Source organism: Saccopteryx leptura, chromosome 7, assembly GCF_036850995.1.
Source record: "Saccopteryx leptura isolate mSacLep1 chromosome 7, mSacLep1_pri_phased_curated, whole genome shotgun sequence".
Taxonomy (NCBI): domain Eukaryota; kingdom Metazoa; phylum Chordata; class Mammalia; order Chiroptera; family Emballonuridae; genus Saccopteryx; species Saccopteryx leptura.
Window position 1 is genome coordinate 18,594,730 of NC_089509.1, and position 27,279 is coordinate 18,622,008.

The window sequence follows — 27,279 nt, forward strand, 5'->3', positions numbered from 1 at the left end:
AGTTACTTTATAAGTTCCATTTAGGTCAGTTAGCACAGAAATCATGGTCATTTGCTCACTTACAGAAAATGCCAATCCACAGAAAAATTTTAGAATCTTCTGTGCTTTTGGGAGGAATCAATACATTTTTACTTGATACCAACTTTGACTTCTTCATTTTCTATTCTTTATGCAGTTAGTTTCTTAGTGGCTTAGAATTATGAATTAAACAGAAAACTTTGCATTTCAGTATGAAATTTAATACAAATCTTTCTTGTGTATTCAGCGGCCATTGCAGTCATTTGGACAGACAGGAAAAAGGTCTAAGGTATAGTAAATATTTTGTGCTGGCATGCCAAGGGCCGTCCCTCATGCTTGATGATCTTTTTTTTTTTTTTTTTTCATATAGCACTGCATTCAGTTTAGTTTTATCACATTTTGGTTGGGGCTGAAAGCTTTTGTTTTATTTGGGTTTTTTTGTCTTGCCTAGTCACTTTTGTGCATTGCTTTAAATCTTTAATGGTTATTTATAATCTATAGAGAAAATGGCTTTCTCATCATCCTTTGGGTTTTGAAATTGGACTTATTCCCATTCTTGCTATTGCTATAATTTTGAAAACTGCAATTGTTTTCCCTCTTAACAAAAGGTTTTAGAGGTAATTAATGATATATTTAACTTTCACTTTCACATATGCCTATACAGAGCAGAAATTATAAAGACTTAAGAAACTCGAGGGGGCTTTTGGATATACATCCAGATTTGTGAAATATAGTGTTAATTTTAAATACTTTTCTTTAGTCAAGCTCAAAGTTAAAGCTAGTTCGGAGCCTTGCAGTGTGTGAAGAATCTCCACCACCCCCTACAACAGAGATATCACAGGAGAACCAGGTAAAATCTATATATACTGTTTAAAGAAATGGTGGAATAACCTACCTCCTGGAGAACAGTTTTTTATAAGGTTAAAGAAAAACCATATGTGCGTGTGTGCGTTCGCGCGCGTGCGCGGGTTGTGTATGTTTTTACTAAGAGAATGGTTCGATAATATACCCAAGGTACACATGAAAAGTGGGAAAAACCTTGTTACTTCAGTCTAAGATTTAGTATAATGATTTCTCTCTGAAAAAAACTAAGGATAACATAATGAACCAGGAATGTGGCTTTACTGGAGTTAGTTATAAGTTATTTTGGAAAAGTAGGAAAATAGTACTTAATGTAATTATAATGAAATTTGCCCTTTTTATTTTAACCTTTATAAATTTGTCAAATACCACTTGTGTGTGAAAAGGAGACTACCCAAGACTTCTGCTTGATGTATTTATTATTTTACTTAACGTGAATGCACAGTGAAGCCAATTCTCATATTAGCTTGGCTCTAATAATTGTATAAAACTTCTAATTTTTTTTTCCTGTCTAAACTTGTAAAAATACAACTACTGAAGTTTAAGCAAAATTTAGTTTGCCTTTTGTATTTTTCATGCTATGACTACTTTTCTGTTCATCTTAGCTGTGAATTTATCTTTGCCTTATGTTATATTTGTACATTTTATACTAAATATTTTTGCATCTTTTACCAGTGTTTGGCTGTTGGTGGCTTGTTCTACTTTTTAAAAGTTTGAGCAATGTTAAAATTCCTTTATATCCCAACAATTACTTTCCAAAGAATTGAGGCAACTTTTTGGTTATTTAAGAAATTATGACCCAAAAAAAGAGAGAGAAAGGAAAGAGAGGGAGAGGGGGGAAAATTGGAAGGTCATGAAAAGTTGTATATCTTTTTTTTTTAATAAATGATAATTGTACATTTGTTGATTCAAGTGAAGACAGGCTTTGCTTGATTTAGAGAGTACCCTCAAAGCCTACTATAGCTACTGAAAAGAGTCATCACATATTAAGAATATGTTCTCTTTTTTAAAAGCACTACTTTTTTTTCCAAAATGCAAAAAAGGGAAGGTTTTTAAAATAGATTATTTGTCATAGCCTGACCAGGCAGTGGTGCGGTGGATAGAGTGTCGGACTGGGACACGGAGGACCCAGGTTTGAAACTCTGAGGTCTCCAGCTTGGGCATGGGCTTGCCAGCTTGAGCATGGGGTCACTGGCTTGAGCGTGTGTCATGGACATTGACCTCATGATCGCTGGCTTGAACACAAAAGTTACTGGCTTGAAGCCCAAGGTTGCTGGTTTGAGCAAGGGGTCACTAGCTCTGCTGTAGCCCCCTGGTCAAGGCACATATGAGAAAGCAATCAATGAACAACTATGGAGCTGTAACGAAGAATTGATGCTTCTCATCTCTCTCCCTTCCTGTCTGTCCCTATCTGTCCCTCTCTCTGACTCTCTGTCTCTGTCAAAAAAACCCAAAAAGTCAGTTTGATAATGTTCTTTTGTACAAATCAGAGTGAAGGATATGCCTGTTCAGAGTGGAGCGGTGGGCAGTATAATGTTATTTATAAATTTATTTCTTCATTCTGTTGTCCAAAATGTTACAACATCTTGACCTAATGGAATAATTAGTCCAAGGAGATTGAGAAAATGAGAAGTATTAGGCATTCAAAAGACTTTTAATACAGGAAAAATATTTCTCATGAAATGTACTAGTATCTAATCCTTGATGGTAGAGACAATTTCCAACTAATACTGCTTGCTTCAGAATGTGAATTTTAAAGAAACACTATAATATGATTTTTTTTTTCCAGTACATTTTACTTACCTATCTGAAAAATCCTGGGGAGGAATTCTTATAGCGCTACATAAATTTAGCTAGTGAAAATTCATATCAGAAAAAATTAATATCAGAAGTATATATTGTAAATTAATATATGTATATTATTTATATACACACACACACACACACACACACACACACACATACACTATGATCACATCTTTTCACTTATAGTTCAAAAAGCTGTTATAGGATATGAATAAGGATGTTAGGCCAGAATTCAGTTATTTCTCTTAATACATTCATTCTCAACTTTTCTTGGATTCAGTAATTATTTTCTTTTGAGATAATAACCAATTTTGACCCTTACTAAACAAAAGATACTCCTTTTTCCAAGTCTTGAGTTAACTGAATTGTACTTGAATGGAAATAGGTAAATAAATTATTTCTCATGAAATGTACTAGTATCTAATCCTTGATGGTAGAGACAATTTCCAACTAATACTACTTGCTTCAGAATGTGAATTTTGAGGAATTAATACAGAATAAAACTCACTCAAAAGGATGAGAGGCACTTAAAAGAGAGATGTTACTTGTCTTGAGCTTATGAGAGGGAAGTGACCTCAGTAGTAAATGTCAGTGACAATGAAGAGCAAAGGAATTACAACTTCGTATGGAGATGGTGCTTAGTTATCATCAGAAGAGTTTGTGTATAAGGACTTCAGAATTTAGAATGCACTCTGCTTATTTGCTAATGAAAACAAAGTCTCAGTATCAACTGAAGACCAGCCTCAGTACATTAAGCCTACAAGATTTTAAATACAGTTCATCTTGACAAAATAGTTTTATATCTGTAGTTAATCATATGTAGAAATGAAGTCTGATAGTAATTGAAAGTGCCTTTTGTGACCATATAAATGTGAAGTCTTTTCTTCCAACCTGGATTTCATCGATTATCTTTGAGTATCAGAAATAGAAGCTGTGAGTCAGGAAAACTTCCAACATTCTACTTCCAAAACATACTTCTGGGATTCTTTTTTACATATCTATCTTACAATTACATATTTAAAAGTAAGGAAAATAGGTTAGAAAATGGGTCATAAGACAAAAATGGATGGATCTTGAGAGTATTATGCTAAGTGAAATTAGATGGAAAAAGACAAGAACCATATTATTTCTCAAAAAAAGCAACAAATGAACAAACAAAAAGCCATGTATATGTGGTAAACAATGGTGGTTGCCAGGGGTAGGGGATTGGGCAAGGGCAAAGAGGGCAAAGGAGTCAAATACTAGGTGACTGAAGGTGACTAGATTTCCAAAGGTGAGCACACTCTAGAAAAAACAGATGTATTATAAAGGTGTACACTGAAGTTTACATGTTATTAACCATTGTTACCATGATAAATTAAGTTTTTAAAAAAGAAAATTGGTCATAATTAGAACAATGACTTACCAATTGATGAATGTATTAAGTTTGGCAAGCAAGACAAAAGAGGGCATAAAACAAATGTTCATCATTTTAGTGAAAATTGACAGTAAATAGCTTTTGCCCTATATTATTATTTTTTTAATTTTTATTTATTGATTTTCAAGAAAGAGGGAGAGAGAGAGACATGATTGTTCCACTTATCTTTGCATTCCTTTGTTGATTCTTGTGCCCTGACCAGGGATTGAACCTGCAACCTTAGTGTATCAGGATGATGCTCTAACCAACTGAACTACCCTGCCAGTGCCTGCCCTATATGTTCTGAGCACAAATTTGACTTGAGATGGAAGGGGAAGTAGAATTGAAAAGAGATGAAAATAGCAGTCAGCAATCCTATAGGAAAAAATACTATTGATTTGAAGTTTTTCTACCAAATACTATTTCAGAAAAAATTATGGGGGCAAGTGTGTTTAATAGAAATCCTGATGGCTACAAGTTTAAGAATCCTGGTATTTGCTCTGGCTGGGTAGGCTCAGTTCATTTAGAGCACCATCCTAGTATGTGAAGGTTGCAGATTCAATTCCTAGTCAGGGCACATACAAGAATCAACCAGTGAATGTACGTAAGTGGAACAACAAATTGATGTTTCTCTATCTCACCCTTCCTCTCTCTCTAAAATAAATCAATTTTTTTTTTAAAAAAAGGAATCTTGAAATTTATCTCCCCTTTGATAGTGATTTAACTGCATTTATTACCACTACCAACCATCTCCCAGAGAAGCAAAGTAATTGATTGATGTTTTTTATTGCTAAAGAACAAGAGTTTGATTTAGTCTACAAGAAAGCTATACCTTTATCTTTAGTAGAAATGGTCTGGAAGTTACTCTACCTTTCTTTATAACTTTGCCTGAATAAACAGCTATGTGATTTTTGCCTTTTTAGGCTTATATGAATTAATTTTCAATATTCCTTTGGATTGTGAAATCGCATGTAATGACATTGTTTTAAAAATGAAATGTAGAATTAGTTCTCCTTTTCAGTCTTATGCAATATGGTTACTCTACAATGAATTATTATGTATCAGGAAAGAAAATAATCTTGTTTGAAACCTTTCTAAACTTTGTGGTGATTAAAGGAAGAATGATGGTAAATCTCAAATAGAAAATAATGAAAGTCATGTAAACCTGGTTTTAGAAATGTTGTACTTAAAGTTTTTTATATGTCAAGAGAATGAAGGAATACGACATTAAAGTGAATACTCAGAAAGGGCTTCTTATTAAGTGTTGACTTGACACATTTCTATTGTCATGATTGATGATAATTATCCTTTTCTATTTGACATCTTCATTGCAAAACAGGTTAAAAAGACCTTGGTTCTCATTCTCCAGGGGTTTTGCAAGTAGATACATTTAAACTATTATAAAAAAACACATATTTTTTTCTAAAATAGTTTTCAGGATATTTCAGTTGATATAGTCAGCATTTTAACATTTGATATTTAGACTTTGATAAAAATGGCAAAAATATTTTTAAGTTTTCTACTTTGAAGAATCTAATTGGATAAAATAATTTTTTTCTTTTCTCTATACACTTCTGTACTACTCAGAAATTACAAAAGTGTGGTATTAACTGATTGCTTTATACTTTTATTTAATAATGGATTTTACCTTCCAACAGGAGAAAATTCAGATCCAGTTAACACAATCATTTGAAAAAGAGGAGAAACCCTCAAAAGATGAAGCAGAAAAAGAAAAAGCTGGTGATAAGTTGCCCAGAAAAATGTTATCAAGAGGTTTGCAATTTATTTCTGTATTTCTGTTTTTTTAAACAAAATTTTAGTGTCACTGTTGATCATCCTATTACCCCTCATATGATTATATTTATAGGATATCTGTATTAAAAATGATACAGAACAAACTGAAGGGATAATATAGTATTTGCTCATCTGAACATCATCAGTAAGACACTTTTGCCAAAAAGCTGCAAAACATTACAGAGTCACAGAGAAAGATAGCTGTCTTGATATCTTATCGAAATAATGGAATTACTATAAATTGTACACTGATTCCACTAAAAATATTTGTAATTCTTATGAAACAAAGCAATGATGACTAAATATTCAGTATTCAATAATAATATTCTTGGGAACCAGAATGTTTTCTTTCATAATAAATTTTAAGGGACTTCACCATCATCTAGTACTGCATACCTAGAAAAATGCTTTTTTAATTTACAAACTCAATTATGCTGATCAGTATTATAAATAGCATATTATATAAAATAGGATATAAAAGGATATTACATTTAATAGGAAGAAATAAACATGAATTTTTGAAAGTTATAGACTTGATCAAATCTAATTAATATTCTATCAAAACTAAATTCCTGTCTACCTCCAAATTATTTTCTCTACCTGTGTTCACAACTGAACTAAGTTGCTGAATTTGTTACCAATATAGTTAATTGTTATAAATCATTCTAATTTTTTACTTAAGGAAGCATTTTAGAAAGTGACAGTTGTAGTGAGTTATATAAAAGGATCTTTAAAGAATTCAGAGTAAATTAAACTGACATGTTTGAGAGAGAAACTTTTTTCCAGAATGTGCACATCCATGCAGTTACATAACCCATGTCTGCTCATTATAAGTGCATAGAAAAGTCGTGGTCATCTGAATTCATCATACATTTCCTTTTCCTACTTTGTTAATGTTTTTCATTGTGAGGCATCTCATTTAATAAATGTATCATGTATAAAAGGGAAAGGAATTTATTTTCAAACAACTTTATACTGGGTTTTTGTGTTGTTGTTTTTTAGATTCCAGTCAAGAATACACTGATTCAACTGGCATAGATCTACATGAATTTTTAGTAAATACATTAAAAAACAATCCCAGGTAAAAATTAAATTTATAAGGTTTACATTGCTTCTAGAGTACCATAATTTACTATATATGTTTTCATTACTGAGTTAGAATATTAGAATAAGATTGCAATATTTGAAGTATACTAGAAACATTTTAGATTCTTAGGGCTAAGATGTTGTTGGTCTACTATATGCACCTGTGTAAATAGCTTTTTGTATTATATATGTCACCATGATACAAAAATAATTCATACTTTCTAGGAATTTTGGGACAGAATTACAAAATAATTTTTACTCAATTGAAATACAAAGGTAACATTAATCATGAAAAAAAAGAAAAAATATTCTCACAATAATTCACTCATCTAAATAAGAACTTGTGTATTTGTTTATGATGAGTTTTTGTTCTTTTATAAGCCTTCAACCCAAAGATTTTTAAGGTGTTTATTTAAGTCACTACTTTAAGTAATTATGAAATTCTTTGTTTTACCAGGGTACTGAATAAATAGATTTTAACTTTTTGGTAGGTTATTGACCCCTTTAAGACATTTCCCCACCAAAATGCTTATCCAACAAATATCTCACCAGTGCTTTCATAAAGTAGAAGCCATCTTCTAAAAGTTAGCTTCCCAGAGTGGTATTTTTACATACATTGAAATAAAAATAAAGCCGTTTCATTGGGTATGTGTACATGAAAACATGAACAACTCTCTTGAGTCTCATTGAGACGTATGTCATACTTCAAGGCAAGCCTTTATTCTAATTCAGAGTTAATTTTATTCAGTACCATCTTTATTTTCTAGTTTGCATTTAACATAAACTTCAAAAGCTAAACAACCATAATGAAAAATGGCCTTGTAATAGCGGTTGAAGCAATATAGGTATGAAGTGAGGAAGAAGTTAGTTTTGCCTGACTTTTTTGTTTGACGTTCAGGCTTATTCTTTTTTTAAAATTGAATTTATTCAGGTGACAATGGTTAATAAAATCATAGAGGTTTGAGTGTACCATTCTGTAACACATCATCTGTACACTGCACCGCACGCTCACCACCCCAGATCAAGCCTCCTTCCTTCACCATTTATCCTCAGGCTTATTTCTTTAGTCTCAAAAGAAAGATGAATTTATTAGCCCATTAAACAGGCGTTTATTGAGCATCTGTCATGTGCTAAGCATTCTAGACACAAAGACAGACAAGATATAATCTCTGACCCTAAATTATTCACCCTCTCTGCTGGATAAAAAGCACATTATATATCATTAAAATAGAATAAATGTTATAAAATAACTTTTTTAAGGTGCCATAAAAACACAGGGTGGGTACTCTAACCTCTGAAAGGATATGGGAAGGCTTCACTGAAAAGATACTGCCTGAGCTGAGTCCTGAAATTGGATTGCTTTAAATGGGAACTATCTATACTGAGACGCATGGGATAGAGATAAATAGCATTGCAAGGCATCGTAGTGTGCAAGGGGAAGTGATACTTTCAAGGAAAGACAAAATTGTACGTGCTGGCTCTAGCAGGGAGCATGGGGCAAGTAATTCTAGAAAGTGATGGGGAATGAGTGGGAGAGATCTGAAGATGGATCATAATCTAGTTGTTCTTAACCTAGAATTCTGCCAACATGCTGGGGTTGTTAGTCCTAGTGACTGTGGAGTGTTACTTGGAAGTCAGTGGTGTTAAAAAGATCTGTAAGACAATGATAAACAATGAAAAATATACTCTTATTTGAAAAGTCAGTAGTGCACCATCTGAGAAGTACTAGTATGGCATGCTAAGTTGAGGAGTAATTAGAAGATTTTGAATAGGGTAATTCCATAATCAGATTTGTATTTTAGAAAGGTTATTTCAGCAATGACGGGCTAATATCATAAGCAAGGAGTACAGAAAGGAGACCATAGAGAAAACTAGAGAGGAAAGGACACTTTTAAAAGATACCCAAAAAGTACCTTGCAGGACTTGGTGATCATTTGGATATGGAAAAGTATTGGGAATAGAACAAAGTGGCTATTAGGTTTCTGGCTGGGCTGACAGTGTGAAAGGGGTCAGACCTGAATGAAATAGGGCAAGTTCCATTATAAATAAGAATAGTTGGAGGTTTCTGAAGGAAAGCAAGGAGATGAGATCTGTTAGCATTAAGAGGCTCTGTTTTTCTGGCCCTGGCCGGTTGGCTCAGCGGTAGAGCGTCGGCCTGGCGTGCGGGGGACCCGGGTTCAATTCCGGCCAGGGCACACAGGAGAAGCGCCCATTTGCTTCTCCACTCCCCACCCCCTCCTTCCTCTCTGTCTCTCTCTTCCCCTCCCGCAGCCAAGGCTCCATTGGAGCAAAGATGGCCCGGGCGCTGGGGATGGCCCCTTGGCCTCTGCCCCAGGCGCTAGAGTGGCTCTGGTCACGGCAGAGCATCGCCCCCTGGTGGGCAGAGCGTGGCCCCTGGTGGGCGTGCCCGGTGGATCCCGGTCGGGCGCATGTGGGAGTCAGTCTGACTGTCTCTCCCCGTTTCCAGCTTCAGGGGAAAAAAAAAGAAAAAAAGAGGCTCTGCTTTTCAAGTAAATGAGCCTGGCTGGAGTTACAGATTCAGGAGTCATCAGTAGAGGCGAAGCTTGCTATAAATGAGTTTGCCCAGAAAGATGAAATAAATGCCAAGGACACAGTTCCATGGAAAGATAGGATATAAAGGAAGATAAGAAGGAAGAGACTCCAGTCAGTCCTAAAAATAGAAAATGGTGTGAATGTTTGTCTTACAAGTCAGCCAAGAGGGAACAATTTCATGGAAGGTAAAATCAAAGTACCAAAAACAATTCATGAGATTGAAAAACTAGGAAGTTACTATCTATTTTAACAAGCTGTTTCATACGGATGGTAGAAACCAGAATTCAGTGGTTTGAGGAATAAGGGGAAGGTAGAAAATACATAACTTCTTTGAGTAAAACAAGATAGGATCCTAAACCAGGTAGAATTGTTCTTGTCTCTGAATCAATAGGAGAAACATCAATAAGGACAAAGATTAGAAATTTTTTTATACATTTCAAATTATTTTATTGTACAGTGCTGTTTTCCTCTATAATTGTAAAAGTTTGTGAGTTATCTGCATGTGCATTTTTAAAGTGTGTAATTTAATAGGCTTTAATATACTGCTTACAAAAATTAGGGGATATTTTATAGCTTCATAATCATTTTGAAAATATCCCCTAATTTTTGTGAGCAGTATATATTTAAAGGTCTATACAACCATCACAACAGTCAATTATAGAACATTTTCATTACTTAAAAATAAAACCTGTACCTATTGCTATCACCTCCTTGTGCCCAGAGTGCTAATCAAGTTTGTACAGATTTCCCTGTTTTAGACATCTCATGAGAATGTCATATGTATTTGTGGTCTTCTGTGACTGGCACCATTCCCTTAGCATAATATTTTTATGGTTCATCCATGTTATAGCACTTTATTCTTTCTGTGTACATTGTGTTTTTATTTAAATAAATATATAGTGAACAATTTATTTAATAGCTAATGTATAAGTTATTACTATTATCAATGTGGATTTAGGAAGTTGTAGCGAATGTTAAATTTTATGAGAATTAAGATTTGCTTAATAATGCCTGTTTTCTCTCTCAGTGAAACACCCAATTAATTGCCAGAGACACGTGGCACAAAATTAGTAATAAGTATGACAGATTTCCACTAAAGCTTTCAAGATTGAATATTGTTTAGAAGTGCCTGATCTGTGTTGGCTCAGTGGATAAAGCATCAACCTGGAATGCTGAGGTTGCTGGTTCGAAACCCTGGGCTTGCCTGATCAAGTCACATATGGGAAGCAACTTCTACAAGTTGATGCTTTCTGTTTATCCTCCACCCCCTCTATCTATAAAAAAAAGTTTGCTTGATCTGTGGTGGCTCAGTGGATAAAGTGTTCACCTGGAACACTGGGGTTGCTGGTTCAAAATCCCAGGTTTGCCTGACCAGACGGTGGTGCAGTGGATAGAGCGCTGGACTGGGATGCAGGGGACCCAGGTTCGAGACCCTGAGCTTGCCAGCTTGAGCATGGGCTCATCTGATTTGAGCAAAGCTCACCAGCTTGGACCCAGGGTTGCTGGCTCGAGCGGGGGGTCACTTGGTCTGCTGTGGCCCCACGGTCAGGGCACATATGAGAGAACGATTGGTGAACACCTAAGGTGTTGCAACAAAAAACTGATGATTGATGCTTCTTGTCTCTCTCCATTCCTGTCTTTCTGTCCCTATCTGTCCCTCTCTCTGACTCTCTCTGTCTCTGTAAAAAAAAAAAAAATCAATAATATAAAACCCCAGGTTTGCCTGGTCAAGGCACATATGGGAGTTAATGCTTCCTTCTCCTCCCCACTTCTCTCTCTCTCTCTCTCTCTCTCTCTCTTTCCCTTTCTCTCTAAAATGAATAAATAAAAATCTTAAGCCTGACCAGGAGGTGGTGCAGTAGATAGAGTATCAGCTTGGGACGCAGAGGACCCAGGATCAAAACCCTGAGGTTGCTAGCTTGAGCGCAGGCTCACCAGCTTGAGTATGGGGTCGCTGGCTTCAGTTGTGGGATCATAGACATGACCCCATGGTTGCTGGCTTGAGCCGAAAGGTCTCTGGCTTGAAAGCCAAGGTTGCTGGCTTGAGAAAGGGGTCATTTGCTCTGCTGTAGCCTCGTGGTCAAGGCAATATAAGAAAGCAATCAATGAACAACTAAAGTGCTGCAACAAAGAATTGATGCTTCTCATCTCTCTCCCTTCCTGTCCGTCCCTGTCTATTCCTCTCTCTGACTCTCTGTCTCTGTCAAAAAAAGAAAGAATATTGTTCAGAGAATTTTTTCAAAAATTTTTTTCAGGTCATTAAATTTTTATCTTGTTCTCAGTCCAACTTCAGATGTTAAATGGTAATTTCTTTGGAATTCCTGTTTATAAGGAATATTTTCAGATGCTACACTAAGTAGTCATTAACTGAATTAAAACCTAGGAATCTGAAGTTATCCTCAGTAAGGATTACACTGACATGATATACTATTTTTCTGTTAATGTTATACTCATTTTGTGAAAATTTTATCAGTATTAAATATGGATAATAAAAGTAACTATATTAGGTCACTAATGAAGGGGAGCAACTTTATGAATTAATCCTGAGATTGGATTTTTTTGAAGTAATTTGTTTTACTCGGTGAAATATTGTGTAATTGTTCTGTGTTTGAAATACTTTGTAAAACTACTTTTATTAGAGGTAATGTTTAAGTTATTTCTTATCTGTTGCAGATACTTGACCAAAGTCAGAAGGAACGTTGGGAAAGGGGTGGTCCAATGGAAGCTATATTGTATTCTTCTTTTGAGTTGCCGCTGGTACAGCAGCCACACACAACTTTCTCTAAAGCTAGGTCTGGTGTCATGACTAGAACACTCATGAACTAAAAGATTGTTGCCTTTTCATTTTAACTGTGGACTACTGATCAATTTGAAATCCTTGTTTTTATTATTTCTTTAAAAACAGATACCATATATTGATTTCTTTTTTAAACTTTTCCATTATAGTTGGCATACATATTATATTCGTTTCAGGTATACACATAGTGACTAGACACTTATATTGTATTGGTTTCTTTTAAAAGTTTTAAAAAGTAGCCTACTTTTAGGTTCATGTGCTAAACTTTATGCCTTAAAAGAAATAATCTGTAGCCTGACCAGGCAGTGGCGCAGTGGATAGAACATCGGACTGAAACAAAGAGGACCCAGGTTCGAAACCCCGAGGTCACCAGCTTGAGCACAGACTCACCAGCTTGAGCTTGGGATCATAGACATGACCCCATGGACGCTGGCTTGAAGCCCAAGGTTGCTGGCTTGAGCAAGGGGTCACTCACTCTGCTGTAGTCCCTGGTCAAGGTACATATGAGAAAGCAGTCAGTGAACAACTAAGGAGCTGCAACGAAGAATTGATGCTTCTCATATCTCTCCCTTTCTGTCTCTCTCTGTCTCTCTTCTCTCTCTCTCTCTTTCTCTCTCTCTCTCTTGCTATCTTTGTCACCCAAAAAATGTAATTTGTAGATCTTTAGTTGGATTCCTATATTTGTTTTATATTATTAATATATTATTGCATTAATTCTTGGCTTATGACCATTACCAAAATGTCTAACCTTGATTACAGATTTGAAAATTTGGGAGCTTGGACTGAGCTATACTAGATAAAAGGCAGAAAGTGTCGATCTTAAGAATTTGGGGCCTGGCCAGTGGCTCAGTAAATAGAACGTCAGCCGTTGTATTGTCGTCTCGTTTTCAATTCCTGGTCAGGGCACACAGGAGAAGTGACCATCTGCTTCTCTCCCCCTTTCTCTCTTCCTTTTCTCCTCCTTCTCTCCTCCTTCTCTCCCCTCTTCCCTTCCTGCAGTCAATGAGTTGATTGGTTAGAGCATGGCCTAGGGCTCTAAGGTTGGCTACCTTGGAGTGCATTGCCTCAGGCACTAAAAATAACTTAGTACTTAAGCATCAGCCCCAGATGGGGTTGCCAGGCAGATCCCATTTGGGGTACATGTGGGAGTCTGCCTCACTATCTCCCTTCCTCTCACCTAAATAAATAAATAAGAATTTAGGAAAGTTACTGGCCTTATGTTTCTAACAGTTTTCTATTTTTTAGTAACTAAAAGTTTAGTAAACTGAGAAAGAGAATTAAATAGTAAATAGTGTACATAATAGAAAATCCTCTGCAACTCAGGTCTACATGTGAAAAAAAAAGCCTAAATTTCTGTTAATGACTAGTAAAAATATTAGATTTGGGGGGTTTTTTCTTAGAGATAACACTTTTTTTTTTTTTTTTTTTTCATTTTTCTGAAGCTGGAAACGGGGAGAGACAGTCAGACAGACTCCCGCATGCGCCCAACCGGGATCCACCCGGCACGCCCACCATGGGGCGACACTCTGCCCACCAGGGGGCGACGCTCTGCCCACCTGGGCGTCACCATATTGCGACCAGAGCCACTCTAGCGCCTGGGGCAGAGGCCACAGAGCCATCCCCAGCGCCCGGGCCATCTTTGCTCCAATGGAGCCTTGGCTGCGGGAGGGGAAGAGAGAGACAGAGAGGAAAGTGCGGCAGAGGGGTGGAGAAGCAAATGGGCGCTTCTCCTGTGTGCCCTGGCCGGGAATCGAACCCAGGTCCTCCGCACGCTAGGCCGACGCTCTACTGCTGAGCCAACCGGCCAGGGCGAGATAACACTTTTTTTTTAGTAACAGTAGTGCATTTATGAAGAACATTTTCTATATTTTATGCCTGCTTGTTCAGCTCAAACACAGAAAACCAATTTAAATGCAGTTTTTTTTTGTTTTTTTTTTTTAAGATTTTATTTATTCATTATAGAGAGAGGAGAGAGAGAGAGAAGGGGGGAGGAGCTGGAAGCATCAACTCCCATATGTGCCTTGACCAGGCAAGCCCAGGGCTTTGAACCGGCAACCTCAGCGTTTCCAGGTTAACGCTTTATCCACTGCGCCACCACAGGTCAGGCCTGCACTGTTTTTTTTTAATGCTGATAAGTTGCCTGCCCCAGATTTTCTTTATTTTTTTTTTACAGTGTCTAAAATATATCAGGAAAGTTATTGAAAATTATATCAGCTCAAGACAGATTAACCCCTAAAAGTTACATGAAAAGATGGTCTTATAGTTAAGTAAATCCTTTTTGGGGAAAACCCTGTGAGGTAAAAATTCCCTATCCTCCCCCAATAATTTAAGGAAAAGAAATATTAAAAGACCTTCTGTATGAAATAATTTCATTAATTTCATGCAAATACATTTGTTGAATTCCTATTTAGTCCAAATAACTATATAACTGTTATAAATGCTATTTTAAAAATGTATGAAAGAAACAATCTAAGAAAGAATATAAAAAAGTTGTTCAGGCAAAGGAAAACAGCATGTTCCAAGAAGCTGAGAAAGGAAGGAGCTTATTAGCAAGTAGAGATAAGCCAAGCTGATGAGTTTTGTGGCTAAGGGGAAGGAGAGGAGGCTAAAGATGGATGTAAGTAAAAACCAGATTATGCCTGCCTGGTAGGCCACAGTACAAATGTTTAGTTCCACCCCAACAGCAGTTGGAAACCTGCGATAAATATTTAACCAAGTCAGTGACATTATTATGGATGCTTTAGGTGGAATAGATTTGGAGGGAAAATACCAAGAGACAGTAACTACTCAATATTGTAGTAATTTAAGTTACAGATCCTAATTGCTTGGACCCAGGATATTGGCATTGCTCAGAAGAAAAATAGGTAGAAGGTAGATAAAATTTGCAGTAATAATTAACTACATAAGAGGGTTAGAAGGTTGATTATAACAGGCCAAAAATGTCTCTAATACAGTGAAAAGGGTGCCACTTACTAAGCTAGGGAATACTAGATGAGGACCAGATTTACGAGCAGAATTGAATTTTGCTAAAATTTGTATTAAAACGTACAAGTGGTACCTTGAGATACGAATTTAATTCGTTCTTTAACCGAGTTAGTCAACTCGTATATCAAACTGCTGATACTGGACTTATGTACCAACACATCAACTAGCTGCAGCTTCTCAAATCACGACTCATGTCTCGGAATTTCGCTCGGATCTCAAACAAAAATATGGACCGAGTCGCAGCTCGTATCTTCAAAAAAAAAATCTGTATGTTGGTTTGCTTGTATCTCAAGGTACCATTGTAATTCCATTTTCAGCTTTAGGTTTGAAATCACCAGGTTGGCATGTTTTTCTCTTGATTTTTCAAGTAATATTTTTAAATTTATGATCAAATACTCAGTTTTATGAGAAATTTTTACAGTGTAGAACAGGGGTAGTCAACCTTTTTATACCTACTGCCCACTTTTGTATCTCTGTTAGTAGTAAAATTTTCTAACCGCCCACCGGTTCCACAGTAATGGTTATTTATAAAGTAGGGAAGTAACTACTTTATAAAATTTATAAAGCAGAGTTACAGCAAGTTAAAGCATATAATAATAATTACTTACCAAGTACTTTATGTCGGATTTTCAATAAATTTGGCAGAATAAATCTTTTTTTTTTTTTTCAGAGACAGAGAGTGAGGCAGAGAGAGGGATAGAGGGACAGGCAGACAGGAACAGAGAGATAAGAAGCATCAATCATTAGTTTTTCATTGTGCGTTACAACACCTTAGTTGTTCATTGATTGCTTTCTCATATGTGCCTTGACCGCGGGCCTTCAGCAGACCGAGTAACTCCTTGCTGGAGCCAGCGACCTTGGGTTCAAGCTGGTGGGATTTTGCTCAAACCAGATGAGCCCGCACTCAAGCTGGCGACCTCGGGGTCTCGAACCTGGGTCCTCTGCATCCCAGTCCGACGCTCTATCCACTGTGCCACCACCTGGTCAGGCTTGGCAGAATAAATCTTTATAAAACAACTTACTATAGTTAAATCTATCTTTTTATTTATACTTTGGTTGCTCCGCTACCACCCACCATGAAAGCTGGAGCGCCCACTAGTGGGTGGTAGGGACCAGGTTGACTACAACTGGTGTAGAAGGAGGTTCAAATTCAGAGCTGATGTATAGACTTCCAGGCAACTTAAGCAGGGCATATCATCTTCTCTATTAGAATTTGAGAGAGTTCTATATAACATTTATTTGTGAGGAAAAACATTTACCTTTTGGTCTAGTTTTATTACTCTATAAAATTTTGGGAACAATTGAATGATCTGTAAAGCTGCTTCTAGCTTTAAGGTTCTAGGATGTACTTGTTTTGTGTGTCTTAAGTGCACATAAAATGTATAGTGAGCACAGAAATACTCTACTCTCTTGAGCCACATTCTTGGTGTTTGAAAAAGGAGGTCCTTTGAGGAGGGGTGCCATTATTGTTAACAGCCTAAGTACACCAAATAGGACCCCAGTGGTCTAAAGGAGCACATGCAGGTACTCCCTCAAGTCCTTATTTATTTTACATGTTGGAAGCTTTTGGTTCTTGATTTTTATGGGCAAAATTCCCAAAGCCTTAAAAATATTTTATAGCAATTTACAAAATGATTTGGAAAGTCTTCTTCTTTTAAGATAGAGTTAGGATTGTAGTTCATACTTCTCTGCTATAGTTCCATCTATATAATAGCTTTGGGTTCCCATAGGAGTATTCCTGTTGTTACTGGCACTGCGTGTTCTTTAGAATACTGTTTCTGTTGAGTTCTGCATGATAACAAAGTCAGGAGTCTTAATTGCAGTTTTCTGTTTTCTTCCTACCACCTCTCAGTTTTATTAAGTAACAAAGTAAAAACTAATATGGTCTCATCCATATAAAGTGGGGGGGGGGGCAAAAGTAGGTTTACAGTTGTTTATATGTAAAATAGTGCAATTAGTAAATAATTCAAGGATAAACTGTTTTGCATACTCACAACTATAAACCTACTTTTGCCTTGTCCTGTATTTACAGAAAAGATTTCAGTATAGTCTTACTTCGTAAATCAAAATACATCTATTTTAAGAATAGCAACATGGCCCCTAGCCGGTTGGCTCAGTATATAGAGCATTGGCCCAGCGTGTGGATGTCCCAGGTTTAATTCCCAGTCCGGGCACACAAGAGAAGCAACTATCTGCTCTCTCCTCTTCCCTCTCCTTGTTTTTTCCCTCTTTTCCTCCCTTCTCCACCTTCAGCCAGTGGCTTGATTGGTTCAGGCATTGGCCCAGGAGCTGAGGATAGCTTGTTTGGTCCAAGTGAGTCGGCCTCATGTGCTAAAAATAGCTCGGTTGATTTGAGCATCGGCCCCAAACAGGGTATGCCAGGTGGATCCTGGTACCAGTGCATGCAGAAGTCTGTCTCACTATCTCTCCTTAAAAAAAAGAATGGCAACATGTTGATAGTTGTTGGAGTTGGGTTTGGTGTTCGCTATATTGAGGTTTATTACACTGTTCCCTTTACATATGTGTATGTGCGAATTTTTCATAATAAAAAGTTAAACAAAAAATGTCATCTTTTAGTTTTTAAAATTTTAATTTTTTAGAGTATATAAATATTCTAGCATCAAGCTTGTAATTTTTCTCAATGTACAGTTTTTAAGAAAAATATTTAGCAGTATTCAACATTTATGATTATTTCAGTATTAAGTTTTACATATAAGAGTCTTCATATTTTGTTTCAGGGACAGAATGATGCTGTTGAAATTGGAACAAGAAATTTTAGATTTCATTGGAAATAATGAGTAAGTCCTGGCATTTAACAAGAAAAGAAATTGTCATCACATTTTTCCTTGATTTACTTAGGTTTTTTTTCCTATTTCTAGGTCTCCACGTAAAAAGTTCCCCCCGATGACATCTTACCATAGGATGTTATTACACAGAGTAGCTGCTTACTTTGGATTAGACCACAATGTTGATCAGAGTGGGAAATCTGTCATAGTAAACAAAACTAGCAATACACGAATGTAAGTATTGAGAAATGTAGGTATATGTTATATGTGTATGTAACAGCATTTTATCTTTTTTTTTTTTTTTTTTGGTATTTTTCTGAAGCTGGAAATGGGGAGGCAGTCAGACTCCTGCATGCGCCCGACCAGGATCCACCCGGCACGCCCACCAGGAGGTGATGCTCTGCCCATCTGGGGTGTTGCTCTGTTGCAACCAGAGCCACTCTAGCGCCTGAGGCAGAGGCCATGGAGACATCCCCAACGCCCGGGCCGTCTTTGCTCCAATGGAGCCTTGGCCGCGGGAGGGGAAGAGAGAGACAGAGAGGAAGGAGAGGGGGAGGGGTGGAGAAGCAGATGGGCGCTTCTCCTGTGTGCCCTGGCTGGGAATCGAACCCGGGACTTCTGCACGCCAGGCCAACGCTCTACCACTGAGCCAACCGGCCAGGGCTGCATTTTATCTTTCTTACAGTACCTTTCCATCTGAGGTTTCCCACATGTTTTAGCAGCCTAATTAAGCTTCGTAATAAACTTACATGATTGAATCAAAAACTACTTTTAGCTCACTAGATTCAAAATGTACCAATCTGAACTGAAATGAGGTAGATGAATGAGGACTAGTTTAAAAAAAAACAAAAGCATAAACTTCTCAGAGGTTATAATACCAATAATGTTTGATAACCATTCTTTTATGGATTTTTAAATTCATGTAATTCACATAGCTGTGTCCAACTTCTGGCAAATCGTGGGGGTGGGAGAAAGCAAATTTTGACACCATCACCTTTAATCTTCTATTAGCTTACTGTCCTTTCCACCTCTATTGTTGCTTCTTTTCTGCTAAAGCTCTCAAGAAAGTGAGTCTTAGGCTAATACAGTATTAACCAGAATATTGAGTCCACCTTCTGGGCTACACATAATTTACTGAGGAAATTTTTCTTTTCTTTTCTTTTCTTTTTTTTTGTATTTTTCTTAAGTTGGAAACGGGGAGGCAGTCAGACAGGCTCCCGCATGTGCCCGACTGGGATCCACCCGGCACACCCACCAGGGGGCGATGATCTGCCCATCTGGGGCATTGCTCTGTTGCAACCAGAGCCATTCTATCACCTGAGGCAGAGGCTACGAAGCCATCCTCAGCACCTGGACCAACTTTGCTCTAATGAAGCCTTGGCTGTGGGAGGGGAAGAGAGAGACAGGGAGAAAGGAGAGGGGGAGGGGTGGAGAAGCAGATGGGTGCTTCTCCTGTGTGCCCTGGCCGGTAATCGAACCCGGGACTCCTGCACGCTAGGCTGATGCTCTACCACTGAGCCAACTGGCCACGGCTCACTGAGGAAATTTTTTTAAAGAGTTAGGAGAAGCTATTTCCTTTAAAAAGTAATAGCTTTCCAGGTATCCCCAAACTATGGGCCCGTATGCGGCCCCCTGAGGCCATTTATCCAGCCCCCTACCGCACTTCCGGAAGGAACACCTCTTTCATTGGTGGTCAGTGAGAGGAGCACTCTATGTGGCAGCCCTCCAACGGTCTGAAGGATAGTAAACTGGCCCCCTGTGTAAATAGTTTGGGGTCTCCTGCTATACTGTTGGTGAAATGATCATCAGTGCTAGTATTTGGGAGCCAAGAGCTCAATGTAGAGGCACCTAAAATTACAACGTTCACAACATCTGTTCTGCCTATTTGTAAAGCTGATCCTAAAACAACTAGTTGAGTTCAGCTAAAATTTTATACTTTGGTGTTGATATGCCTATCAGTAGAATTTTCTGTATTAATTTCTGTGTGACAACTGTGAATATGTGGTGTTGAGCAGCACTCAACTTCAGCTGCCATAAATGCTGCTTTTCAGTTCATTATTTTTTGCCCTTTTTTTTGAAGCTGAACTTCTCTCAGAGTTTTATCCATGAACCATTTGGTTTGCATGGTTATATTTAATTCACTTAGGTCCTTTCTGTTATACTGGCCTTTCCCCTTACAGCTGGCATTTTGTTTGCTGGAACAAAGTTGGTTTTCTTCTATTTTAAGTAGAATGTTGTCAATAAAATAGATATATTGATGGAACCTAGTCTTTTTAAATGGTTGTTCCTACAACTAAAATTGAATGAAGGTAAATGTCTTTGAAAAGGATCCTCCTATCTTTCTTCAGGGATTAAATTTTACTTGCAAGTGTGAATCTGATTTAATTTTCCTCTTCCTGTCACTTAGTCCTTTAAAAATATCCTCCTCAATTAGTCTTTTCCCAGTTAGTTACATCATGGCTAAAGTAGGATAATAACCATAACACATGAGCTGGACTGAAGGTGAACAGATCTCTAACCCATACCTTTCAACGTTACTCAGAGCTGCTGGACACCCAAGCACATGCACATTAGCAGGCATTTTGACTAACATTTTGACTGATGATTCTAAGGTTTTCAATACAGTGTAACCTCAGTTATTTGAATACTATGAATAATGTCAGAAAGCTTTATACTTCTCTTCATCAAGGTTGTAAAAAGTTTAAGCACTGATGTTTATGATGTACTAAAAGAAGAATGGATCGATTGCATATTTCGAATCATTGAAGTTACACTGTATTCTTGTATCTTCTGCAATATGAAGAAGGTTGTAAATCAGAAAACCTTAGAGATCTACTCCACATTAAATAAAAACAAACTTACCTTTTCCTCATAGGCAGATTACCCGCTCCAGCCTTGAACCAGTGGTGTTGTGGATGTCAGCAACCCAGTGTCCACTGGGGTGTCTCAGTTGAGCGGGCGTTGGAGATTGCAGGGCAAAATATTCAGGTATCTATAAAAGAAAGAGGTAAGACAGTCTTAAGGTTAGCTGAAATGCCTGCTAATGCTTTTTGGTGTGGGAATCCAGCTGCTCTTAGAAAAGTTGCCAGGCTCTTGGTTAAACTTTATAGCTCACTTTGGAATAAGTCTCTCACCCAAGTATACATTTGTTGAATAAGAAAATGTGACTTTAGCTACAAAAATAATTGATATAAGTAAACAGGGTGACAAGAATAACTACATACCATTGTCAGAACTTTATAGATAATCTTTCAAATTCCTAAAACAGCCTTTTTCTTATCAGTTTGGTCATGAAAATGTTTTTACTCTGTATTTTTCTCTTCAGTTCTGTATATACAGTGTGTCCGTAAAGTCATGGTGCACTTTTGACCCGTCACAGGAAAGCAACAAAAGACGATAGAAATGTGAAATCTGCACCAAATAAAAGGAAAACTCTCCCAGTTTCATACCTATTCAGTGCAGTTCCATGTGGGCTCACGCACAGATCTTTTAGGGCTCCTTAGGTAGCTATCCCGTAGAGCCTCTACAGACTCGTCACTGACTGATGGCCTACCAGAACGGGGTTTCTCCACCAAACTGCTGGTTTCCTTCAACCGCTTATCCCACCGGGTAATGTTATTCCTATGTGGTGGCATTCATTATAAACACGCCGATATTCACGTTGCACTTTGGTCACAGATTTGAATTTAGCGAACCACAGAACACACTGAACTTTCCTCTGTACTATCCACATCTCAACTGGCATGGCCGTGGGCTTCTCCGCTGTATACACGGTGTTACGTCATCATCTGTGCATGCGCACATGCTGCCACATCATCCTACAGAAACTGGGAGAGGTTTCCTTTTATTTGGTGCAGATTTCACATTTCTATTGTCTTTTGTTGCTTTCCTGTGACCGGTCAAAAGTGCACCATGACTTTACAGACACACTGTAATTTTTTGTTTTTGTTTATGGTGGGTTTTTTGTTTTGTTTATTTTTTTTAATTCTCTTTATTTTTCTCTTTTCTATATATAGTTTTTGTTTGTATTTGTGGTGGGTTTTTGTTTTTGTTATGTTTGTAAAAATTCACTAGGTTAAAACAAGCATTTAGAAGTGTTACTTGAGTACTATGTATAATGAAATAACTCGTCAGTTTGAAAATGTCTTTATTCAGGTGTATTTGTTTTAGAAATTTACTTAATGGTAGTCATAATATATTGTACGACAATATAATATATTTTTCACTATTTATAATAAAACTACATGGGGGTTCAATTGAACTTTATAACCTCTAAATATATTTTAGTTTATCATATTTTAAACAATTCCAGTTTTGTGAGAGGATAATATTAACTCATAAGAGTTTGAATGAATTAATTTTTGGAAGTGAAATTTTACATAATTATAGTTTTCCTGGGGCCACAGTCTTGTCTATCTTCTGAATCTCAGTAGAACTTGTAACATTTCCATAGAGGAAGGACCAATCAGTCATAAAATATATTAAACTTTATAATCATTAGGTTACAACTTTAATCTCCAAAAAAAGAACTCTTTTGTAACTAGTTTCAATTAACATAAAGATGTACCCCGCAATAATTAAGCATTCTTACTTAATCACTTGGTTGTATTTTGAAGTAATCTCTTAAGTTGTAGTCATTTCAACCACAAGATATTTTATTCCTTTCAATTATATAACACCAAACCAGGTGCACTACAAATATAACATGTTACTGTGCTATAGTTTTTTCTTTGCCCTAGAACTTCTTCTTAGATTTAGAGGAGACAGTGCACAGAAGACATACAGTCTTTGGTTTTTGCATACCAGAGCTTCAATTATGGCTCAGTCATGTACTTGCCCCTTGCGTTTGTTGTTATTTTGTCTCTGAGGGTGTGCACCATTCCCAGAGGTACTACAATGTGGGGTTGATCAGCGCAGTGGTTGGAGCAAGCTCCTAGTCCACCTCCCTGCTCCAAAAATCCATTTACTATGTTGTCTTGGATAGAGGACGTATCAGATATTAAACTCATAACAGAGCTCAGCCCTAGCTGGATGGCTCAAAGAGTTAGGCCCTGGTTGGCAAACTGCGGCTTGCAAGCCACACACGGCTCTTTGGCCTCTTGAGTGTGGCTCTTCCACAAAATACCACGTGTGGGCGTTACCTCGATAAGGAATGTACCTACCTATATAGTTTAAGTTTAAAAAATTTGGCTCTCAAAAGAAATTTCAATCGTTGTACTGTTGATATTTGGCTCTGTTGACTAATGACTTTGCCCACCAGGGGGTTAGAGCATCATCCCAACATTCCAGGTTGTCGGTTCGATTCCAGTGAGGGCACATATAAGAATCAACCAATGATGGCATAAGTGGTAGAATAACAAATCGATATTTCTCCCTCTCTGTCTCTCCCCCCTTCCTTTCTTGCTGTAAAAAGCAATAAATAAAAATTTAAAAGAACAGATCTCTACACTTGATCTTAGCCAAAAGGCCAAGAAGTCATGTGTACTTGCCCTTTGACCTTGGAGAGTTGCTTAAATCATTTGAACCTGTTTCCTAGGTAATATTTATAATAATAACATTCTTCTAATGGGTTGTCACTGTTTTAAGTGCTGTTTATTAATTCATCTTCAGACTAACCCTATGAAGTAGAGACACTATAATTTCCATTTACAAATGAGGAAATTAAGGAATATAGAAGTTAAAATAACTTGTGCAAGTCCCAAAGCAACTAAATTGGTAAAGCTAACTATTTGAACCCAAGCAGTGTGATTCCAGAGCCCACACTGTATTTCATGTAGCCTTTCACACATAACATGGGCTAGTTGATATTTTCTTAAAAGATTGTTATAAGGAATAAATGAAATAACTTAAATATCTATTAATGGCACCAGTGAGTGGTAACTTTTATTACTTCTATTACTTTTCATAAAATGTATATTTACCTTTTCTGTAAATATTGTATGTTACCTTTTTATTTCCTTGTTTTTGTTTTTTAGACCTGATCAGAAATTTAATGAACATATTAAGGATGATAAAGGTGAAGACTTTCAGAAACGCTATATCCTCAAGAGAGATAACTCTAGCTTTGACAAAGATGATAATCAGGTAATCTAGCACAATTAGAACATTGTTATATGTACAGGACTTATACCAGCAGATTATTTCCCCCAAAATTAATTGTTTTGTTTTCTGTAGATAAGAATACGATTGAAAGATGACAGAAGAAGCAAATCTATAGAAGAAAGAGAAGAAGAGTACCAGAGAGCTAGAGATCGTATATTTTCCCAAGATGTATGTATTATAGTGTTAGCTTATCATACGAGAATATATACTAATTGCATTAGAGGGCCTTATTCCTCCCTTTATCTACTGGTCACAGTTTTAACCACATTTGTTCCATATCAAATCACCTTTTAGAAATACTTAGATCTGTCTTGTTCATGTTAATAATTTAAAGTTTATAATATACTATTTTGTGGCAGTTAAATAAGTTTGTCAAAAGTTAGTAGTAGATCTACTTCAGGAGTAATATGCTGAACTGAGTATGTAGTTTTTATAATATTTTTTTCTTCCAGTCTTGAGATATTTAGAGCATTGATCACTGTCTATAAAATCACGTACACTCTAAACCAGTGGTCCCCAACCTTTTTTGGGCCACGGACCGGTTTAATGTCAGAAAATATTTTCACAGACTGGCCTTTAGGGTGGGATGGATAAATGTATCACATGACCGAGACAAGGGTCAAGAGTGAGTCTTAGACGGATGTAACAGAGGGAATCTGGTCATTTTTAAAAAATAAAACATCGTTCAGACTTAAATATAAATAAAACGGAAATAATGTAAGTTATTTATTCTTTCTCTGCGGACCGGTACCAAATGGCCCACGGACCAGTAACAGTCTGCGGCCTGTGGGTTGGAGACTGCTGCTCTAAACCTTACTTGTTAGAGGACTTTTCTTGATAAATAACTTTTCTTTTTTTTTAAATAAAGCTAATTGATTTTTAGATTATTACTTGTTTTCCACTTTGTAAGTGATTATATGAAAGAGATCTTTTAATTGGCTAATTATTTTATGAATATATTTGAGAAGAGCATCAATGTGATTTTACCAATCTCTGTTAAGCATCTGTTCTGTGCAGTACTAGTTACTATTCAAAGATATATTAATGTCTGTGTTTGTGTTAACATTGCTAGCGATAAAAATTGCCTCTGTATTAAAAAAAAAGCAAATAACATTAAAATCTAGACTCTTAGTTAAGAATTTATAGTATTCATTCAACAAATTTTATTTAACACCAGTAGCAGGTACTGTGCTTGGTACTGTAGAACATATCCAGGGATTGCTACCATAATTTATCCCCAAACAGCTTATATATATTAGATACTATAATTGGTTTTGTTTTACAGATAAGGAAACTAAGGCTCCAGGAGGCTAAGTAAAATAGCCAAAGATCATACAGCTAGAAAATGACGGAGCTGGGTTTCAACCCAGGTCTTCTGAACTCAGAGTCTGAAAGAGATGTATTTCTCTGTAGTTTATAAGATAGATGAAATCTCTGCCCTTGATGAGCAACAGAAAATGACGATATGGTATGTGATTTGTGTAGAGACATGAAGGTAGAATAGGGACACAGCAGAGAAGCACCACAAATGAGAGGCAAAAAAACAGGTTCAGCCATAATTTAGTAACTCCTGGTAGATGGAAAACTAGTTAGAAGACCCGTAATAATACAAATAAAAATAGTGGTTGTCTAAGCCAGGTTCATAACATTAGAAAAGCTACATGGAAGTGCGGCTGCTTGCTCACTGCTACTGCCACAGCCGAAGGACAGTGGTCAGAGTATTTGTTGAGTAAATTGGGTAGGTCCGCAGACTGTTGTATACCTTGAATATATACTACTACTACTGCTACTACTACTAATAATAATGATAATAATGATAATGATAATGGGTTCACTTGTTTGGTAGAGAATATAATTTCTTTATTATTTATTTGTGCACTTTTATCACCATGTGGAGTATTTTGGTTGGAGATACTTTTTAAATATTAGGTAATTTTTATTGTTATTATTGGTTTATAGGTGGCATTGTGTATTTAAGAAAAGCTCAACTTGATCTGTTCTTTCTTTCTAGTCCCTGTGTTCCCAAGAGAATTATATTATTGATAAAAGGTGAGGGAATTTTTAACATTTGTTTTGGTAGCTGACTGATACTAATAAAAAATAAAAATGTGTTATTAAAATGCCAACAGAATCCAAGATGAGGATGCTAGTAGTACCCAGCAGAGGCGCCAGATATTTAGGTATTGGAAGCATGCTTTCATGGAGCAGTGAAAAATTAAAGCTTTTTAAATCTTTTTGTTTTTGTCTTCTATTTGCTTTTCAAAGTTCTATTTCTAAATTACAGAGTTAATAGAGATGCTTCAGGAAGATCAACAAATAGCCATCAAAGCAGCACTGAGAATGAGCTCAAGTACTCGGAACCACGACCCTGGAGCAGCACAGATTCGGACAGCTCCCTCCGAAACTTCAAGCCTGCGGTGACCAAAGCCAGCAGCTTCAGTGGAATTTCGGTCCTGACGAGAGGTGATAGTTCTGGAAGCAGCAAAAGCATAGGCAGGCTTTCAAAAACAGGTATAAATATCTGTCTAGAACTGTGCAGTCAAAACTTTAGTTTCCCAAATACTGTCTGAGCTCTTTGTTTTATATGGCTTATATAATTATCCAAATTACATCAGCAGTGTTTTGAGCACTTCCAAAGAACTTAAGAGATAATATGCTATTGACATGACAGTTCATTTTCTGTGTGAGAGATTTACAAGAGATTAAAACAAGAATTCTCTATTGTGACATAAACTTAATCAGGTTGGTTCGATGAAATGTCATCTCAGTACCCAGACATGTTGGAAATTCTTCATTGCTTATTTAGTCAGAAGATATGGTTTCTCACCTTGGATTATTTAACAGTGATTGCATTTTCAGCTAATACTATCAATTATTGGTTGCATTTTTTCATGATAAAGTTGTTCATATGCCATTGAAAAATGAATGCAATTGCTGAGAAGTTTTCAGAGTACTTCAAAACTAAATAAAAAATAAAATGATGTAATTATTACAAATGATAGAAATTTTAATAACATCCTGATTCTCTTAGCTTCTTTGCATTTGCAGTGCATAACATTTAGGCTTATAACATTTTCTCCTTACACTTTTATAAG

The 27,279-nt window shown here is 36.7% G+C and overlaps 1 protein-coding gene and 1 pseudogene across 8 annotated transcripts in view; one reads left to right on the plus strand and one right to left on the minus strand.

The window, feature by feature from the left end:
* R3HDM1 (R3H domain containing 1) overlaps positions 1–27,279 on the plus strand; it is a 119,430-nt gene that overhangs the window by 15,840 nt on the left and 76,311 nt on the right. For 3 of the 8 annotated variants that reach the window (XM_066345522.1, XM_066345526.1, XM_066345527.1), the window contains exons 3-13: positions 266–307; positions 779–868; positions 5,740–5,854; positions 6,878–6,956; positions 18,035–18,094; positions 18,176–18,316; positions 24,058–24,166; positions 24,257–24,352; positions 26,196–26,233; positions 26,314–26,364; positions 26,469–26,695. In XM_066345522.1, the coding sequence (XP_066201619.1) occupies positions 266–307; positions 779–868; positions 5,740–5,854; positions 6,878–6,956; positions 18,035–18,094; positions 18,176–18,316; positions 24,058–24,166; positions 24,257–24,352; positions 26,196–26,233; positions 26,314–26,364; positions 26,469–26,695 (1,048 nt within the window). Of the gene's footprint in view, positions 1–265; positions 308–778; positions 869–5,739; positions 5,855–6,877; positions 6,957–18,034; positions 18,095–18,175; positions 18,317–24,057; positions 24,167–24,256; positions 24,353–26,195; positions 26,234–26,313; positions 26,365–26,468; positions 26,696–27,279 lie in introns of those variants that run through there. The other 5 variants (XM_066345525.1, XM_066345529.1, XM_066345524.1 and 2 more) reach the window with 4 other exon arrangements.
* Positions 23,426–23,561, minus strand: LOC136379158 (U2 spliceosomal RNA; annotated as a pseudogene).